The 6,371-nt window shown below is 53.9% G+C and overlaps 1 protein-coding gene across 1 annotated transcript; it reads right to left on the bottom strand.

Moving 5' to 3' along the window:
• Positions 1-4,577: 4,577 nt before the first annotated feature.
• Positions 4,578-5,510, bottom strand: LOC123141924 (uncharacterized). Its single transcript, XM_044560986.1, has 2 exons — positions 5,260-5,510; positions 4,578-5,159 (listed from the first exon to the last, which is right to left on the bottom strand). Exons 1-2 carry the CDS (start codon positions 5,383-5,385, stop codon positions 4,800-4,802), a joined length of 486 nt encoding a protein of 161 aa, XP_044416921.1. The 5' UTR covers positions 5,386-5,510; the 3' UTR covers positions 4,578-4,799.
• Between the last annotated feature and the right edge of the window lie 861 nt (positions 5,511-6,371).

Here is a 6,371-nt window from a genome sequence, read left to right as displayed (position 1 = left end):
TCAAGGAGGAGGATCTCGATGACGAAGCGGCCCTCAAATGGGTGCGTGACTACTGGGCGCGCACGGAGATGGAGGGTCAGCGTGCCGCCTACGCGCGGTTTGAAGCTCGGCGCCTGGCCAGGACGAGGGAGGCGTCGTCGTCCACGACGACAGCGACGACGAGGACGCGCCGCCACCACCGGTCCGCCATGGAGCCGCCGGGCAGGGGTCCAGCAGGGGCGGCCGCGCCATCAAGAAGGAGAAGGCCGCCGCCGCCGCCGACGAGGACGGCAGCGACGTCGGCGACTTCGCCGCACTCAGCGACTTGTTCGCCCCGTAGATGCCACTTTTTTAAATAATTTATGTAACACCGAACATGTTGAATATGAATGTCAAGTTTACCAAATTTAGCCAAACTTTACCGAATTCAAGTTTTTTAAAATAAAAAAAACGCGTCTGGGCGACCCTGGGGCGAGCGGCTGGGAACCCGCTCGCCTCCGCGCCGATTTTAGCGCCGGTTCGCCTCCAGGGGGCGCATAAAATCGCCGCCTGGGGGGCCAACGGCTGGGGATGCTCTAATGTAGACATTGCGCGTCCGTGTTGCTAGCCGGCGATGCCGGGCGCTGGCGCCTCTAACTTCCTCCTTCGCCAATCCTCCTTTACCTGACAGCCTCCAGCCGCCGGCCGTGCCTCGCTAGGGTTCGCTGATAGCCTTGCGCCAGTTCGAGTCGTACAAAATATGAAGGAAACGACGACTGGGAGGCTGGGATAGAATACGAAGCGAACAAGGAAACCCAGGCGGTAGCGATCGATCGACTGACGTCCTTATATTTTGGGCTTGGGCCTTGGCCGCCGCAGACTAGTTGATTTTTTAATTCATATATATATATATATATATATATATAATGAAGTAATGGGCCGAATTACAGGGCCCCACCAGGCGCAGCGGCTGGCGTCCACGAACGGGGCGCCGGTGGTGGGCGGCCTCAAGAACAGCGACGGCCGCCGCGTCTGGTGGGGCGTCCCCGGCCGCACACTGCACGAGGTGATGGAGTACCTCGAGGGCGGCAATAACCAGCCGCTGGCATACCCTGCCGCGGCGGCCGTCCCGCCCCCCCCCCCCCCCCCGCCGGAGCGCCGGGTCGTGGGTGCCTAGGAGGTTCGGCTCCTCCTCCCGCTCCCCCTCGGCCAGCGCACCCGCAGTGCCGGCATCGTCATCAATGAGGGCGGCCGGCGCGCCTCCTCCTCGGCTCCTCCGCGCTTCGTCAAGCCAAAGACGGAGCCGGGGCTCGCCGCCGCCAAGCCGGAGCCGGGGCTTGCCGCCGTCAAGCAAGAGCCGGGGCTCCCCGTTGTGAAGACGGAGTCCGGGCTCGCCGGCGACGTCAAGGAGGAGGATCTCGATGACGAAGCGGCCCTCAAATGGGTGCGTGACTACTGGGCGCGCACGGAGATGGAGGGTCAGCGCGCCGCCTACGCGCGGTTTGAAGCTCGGCGCCTGGCCAGGACGATGGAGGCTTCGTCGTCCTCGACGACAGCGACGACGAGGACGCGCCGCCACCACCGGTCCGCCATGGAGCCGCCGGGCAGGGGTCCAGCAGGGGCGGCCGCGCCATCAAGAAGGAGAAGGCCGCCGCCGCCGCCGACGAGGACGGCAGCGACGTCGGCGACTTTGCCGCACTCAGCGACTTGTTCGCCCCGTAGATGCCACTTTTTTAAATAATTGATGTAACACCGAACATGTTGAATATGAATGTCAAGTTTACTAAATTTAGCCAAACTTTACCGAATTCAGGTTTTTTAAAATAAAAAAAACGTGTCTGGGGCGACCCTGGGGCGAGCGGCTGGGAACCCGCTCGCCCCCGCACCGATTTTAGCGCCGGCTCGCCTCAGGGGGCGCATAAAATCGCCGCCTGGGGGCCAACGGCTGGGGATGCTCTAATGTAGACACTGCGCGTCCTTGTTGCTAGCCGGCGATGCCGGGCGCCGGCGCCTCTAACTTCCTCCTTCGCCACTCCTCCTCTACCTGACAGCCTCCAGCCGCCGGCTGTGCCTCGCTAGGGTTCGCTGATAGCCTTGCACCAGTTCGAGTCGTACAAAATATGAAGGAAACGACGACTGGGAGGCTGTGATAGAATACGAAGCGAACGAGGAAAGCCAGGCGGTAGCAATCGATCGACTGACGTCCTTATATTTTGGGCTTGGGCCTTGGCCGCTGCAGACTAGTTGATTTTTTAATTCACATATATATAATGAAGTAATGGGCCGAATTACAGGGTGGTCCATGGACTACGACACTCCCCCCCCCCCCCCCCCCCCCATGGATGAAACAGAGCATTTTTTTTCAAATCCGCCCTTTCTGGATTCATGCATATAAAAGATCTCTAATGTAAAACTTATGATTGAAATTAATTGTTGGGAGCATATGCAGTATGCCCTCATGTACTGATTTTGAATTAGTTGGTTACTACTATCTCCTTTTCGGTTTATAAGGCGCATATATTTAGGTAGACATAGACCAACGTAATACAAAATATCTATCACAAAAAACATATCATTAGAAAGTTTAAATCATATACTTTCTAATGGTATCATAATTTTTAAACTATGCAACTTATCTTATTGGTCAAATTATAGATCTAGGGATACACGCAAGTCTTATAAACCGGAAAGGAGGTAGTAGCAAACTTGCCGCCAATAAATTACTCCTGGTTGCTGATATAAGTGTCGTATGCACAAGATTATATGTATAGGTATTAGATTAAATGATCTTTTTTCCCTTTATAATTGCTGTTTGGAATGTAGTGATTTCAGACAGTGTGGCAACCAATTGACTCGGCACTCTTGAGTTGAGGGTTCAGAGCAACTCCAACGTGCCGAACTATTTCGTCCGCGCGTGTTCGTGTGGGTCGAAACGGACACAAAAGTCGGCTAACGAGCCGACCCAAACGGACGCGTGGGCGACCCATTCCAGGCTCAAATTTGGGCCTCGTTTGTTTCTGCGCGGACACGGAACGAACACGGGGGACGCCCGCTTACTCCCTTACCTGGCCCGCCAGTCGGTGGCACATAGGCCATTCTCTTCCTCGCACTGACAGCCAACAAGCCCCGGCGCACCACCCCGGTCGCCGCCGCTGCCCAGCCCAGGCCAGCCGCCCGCACAGTCGTCCCTCCCCCTGCAACACGCCACCTACCAACGTCGCCGCCACCACCACCCCATCGCCGCAGCTTCCCCGACATCGCCGCCAGCACCACCTCAACCCCACCCATGCCTGAAGCGGACAAAGCGTGGCGACCATGCTCGCCGGACGCCGACAGGGCTTGCCACCAGGTCCAGGGGAGGCGTGAGGCTCTTCGACGGCCAACTTCTTCGACGACGCCCGCGCTATTCGTCAGTTTGCCCGCAAGGTACAAATGGACTCCAGCGACGAGTTCTTTTTCCACAATTTCCTTTGCGACCCAGATGATTCCTCGTCCGACGATGAGGAGCTTGTGGCTGTTGTGTTGGTCATCCATGACCACCTTAGTAGGCAGCGGCCGATGTTCCGGTGCTCGATCCCGGGACACACTCCGGCGTTGAATTGCAACCGAGAGAGCGGCCATTTCCTTCTTTGGAAGGACTACTTCGAGACCCCACCCCGTTGTTCAAACACCACCTATTCTGGCACCGTTTCCGTATGGCTAGATATGTGTTCAACTGTATCCAGGAGGGGGTTGTGGGGTACGATTATTATTTGAGTGCAAGGAGGATGACCTGGGAAAGATTGACTTCTCCTCTTATCAAAACTGCACTACGGCTATTTGGATGCTTGCATACAAAGTTTCCGGTGATCTCATCGAAAAGTATGTCTGTATGAGCGAGTCCACGTGCCTAGAGTCCATGTACAAGTTTTGCAAGGTTGTGATAGTAGTGTTTGGCCTTGAGTACTTGAGAGATCCAAATGCTGCAGATACAACCTGGTTGTTGGCGATGAATGCCAGCAGGGGCTTTTCGGGGATGCTTGGTAGTATAGATTGTATGCACTGAGAGTGGAAGAACCGCCCTTCTGCTTGGCACGGGCATTATAGGGGCCATGTCGAAGCTTGCACCGTCGTACTCGAGGTCGTGGCTTCACAAGTTCTCTGGATTTGACACTTTTTCTTCGGCATGGCCGGATCACACAACGATATCAACGTGCTTCTACGCTCTCTGTTGTTTGCAAGGCTTGCAGTAGGCAACTGCCCGAAGGTTGATGTTGACATCAATGGCCACAACTACAACTAAGGATAATACCTAGCTGACGGTAACTATCCCCAGTGGACTACTCTTGTGAAGACAATCCCCAACCCTGTAGGAGAGAAGAGGAATAGATTTGCTCAAGAACAAGAGAGTGCTAGGAAGGATGTGGATCGTGCCTTTGGTGTTCTGCAATCTCGCTGGGGCATCGTTCGATATCCTGCTAGAACTTGAAGCACCAAGAAGTTGTGGGAGATGATGACTGCTTGTGTAATCATACACAATATGGTCGTAGAGGATGAGTGCCCGGAACGTATCTATGACCAAGAGTTTCAGTTTCAGGGTGACAATGTTGTGCCTGAGCAGAGGAGTGGCAATGTTTGCATAGTTCATCCAATTTCATTATCAAATGTGTGATTGAGAAACTCACATGCAACTCCAAATATTTGGTTGAGTATATGTTGGCTCACGTTAGTAACCAATAGATGTATATTTTTTCAAATGAATTTGAGACAAATTAATTTTTATTTGGCTTTGTAAACTATGATATATTTGTTTGGTTGTGAAACTCTATAAGATGTTTGTATTTCTTTTGAATTATTATTATTTACGCTAAAGGCGACGGCCGGCGAGGTTGATTAGGCCCAGCCAGGGTGGCGGCGAGGCTGGCGGAGAAGAAGGAGAAGAAGGAGCAGGCGATGGAGATGTGGGTCCAGACGTCGAGTAAGTTCCCGCCGGCGATGACTGCCACCATGTAGACGACTCTGCAGAGAAGGTAGGTATTGGTGGCGGCGACGACGAGCGCGCTGGCGACGAGGCACCGGCCCATAAATGCGAGGGAGCCCCCCGCGAGGACCACGACGGCCGCCGCGGCGGTCATCGCCTGTGCGACCCCGAGGAGCACCAGGGTGAGCGCCCCCGAGCGCAGGCGCAGCGCCTCCGCCTCCGTTGCCGCGTCCGTCTGCGACTGCATGCATGGGTAACCATCCAGCAAATTAGTAGGAGTACGTACGATACCGATAGTAGGTGCCAGCGAAGGGAGATAGATGCCGGAGTTGTGGAGTTACCTGGAAGTCTGCCGGGTTGCTGGTGGCGGCAACAAGCCCGATCACGGCCATCACCAAGCCCAGGACGAAGCAGGCCTTCGCCACCATGAGCACTTGCCTCAGCGCAGGTTGATCGCCACCGGCCATTGGTCCCTCTTCCTCTTCCTCTTCTTGAGCAGGCAGTGCTATCCTGATGGAGCTAGCTAGCTATCTCTCACGGTCACGGGTCAAGGCTGCGAGGGACGGGAGATTCGGCCGCGGCCGGGCCGGCTTTATAAGGAAAGCACGACATCAAGTGAAATGATGAACGGCTGGCGAGACGTAGGCGTGGGCAAAGGAGAGCTCGACACGTATATACGTACCATCGATCTTTGGCAGTGCCCAGCCCGACTTCTTTGCAATTGCAAGTTTGCAACTGCAAATGCATGTGCATGTGCATATCGTCCTGTGACGCCGTTCGCCGAGCGTTTCACACTTTTAATTTGCTTCCAGAGGATGGCATCAATTCTTGCACCCGAACGGAGGGGAGTGGCATGCATGGGCCATGGCCACGTAAGCAAGCATCGTAGTGCTACATAGTGATAGTAGCAGTTGGCCGGCCTTTAAAGGATTGATGCATGCATCCATCGACGATGGAGACTTAAGCTAGGTGGCTGGACCGGCCGGACCTCACGCTCCTCTCCACTTCGTTTGTGGTGGAAGTTAGGTTTATCTGTCCACACAGTTTGATTCCAGTGCATGGCCTTTTTTTTACTGGCAAATGTACGTACAAACTCACAAAACAAAACAATGGCATAGATAGTTACTCCCAACAGTTATACAGCTCTCAAGGCACATAGCAGTTGATAATCTCAAGAACTGATTGTTCTATTACTAATTAACTCACTTCACTAGATATCCGTCAAAACAGTTAACTCACAACAATTTTTTCTGCGAATAACTCACAACATATCCCTCAAAAAAGTTAACTCACAACATATCCACTACCAAGTGCATACATGGCTAGCTGGAAGTAATTCACAAACAGAGTTCCCAAGAGTACTGTAGCCTGCTCAAAAAAGAGTGTTTTAGCTACATGCAGCAACTTACTACTTGTTCAATAGCAGTTAGGAGATAGAAATACAGCTTAATTA

The sequence above is a fragment of the Triticum aestivum genome, chromosome 6D (assembly GCF_018294505.1).
Source record: "Triticum aestivum cultivar Chinese Spring chromosome 6D, IWGSC CS RefSeq v2.1, whole genome shotgun sequence".
Taxonomy (NCBI): Eukaryota; Viridiplantae; Streptophyta; class Magnoliopsida; order Poales; family Poaceae; genus Triticum; species Triticum aestivum.
The sequence above is the reverse complement of the archived record's forward strand: the minus strand, read 5'-3'. Positions and strand labels throughout refer to the sequence as shown.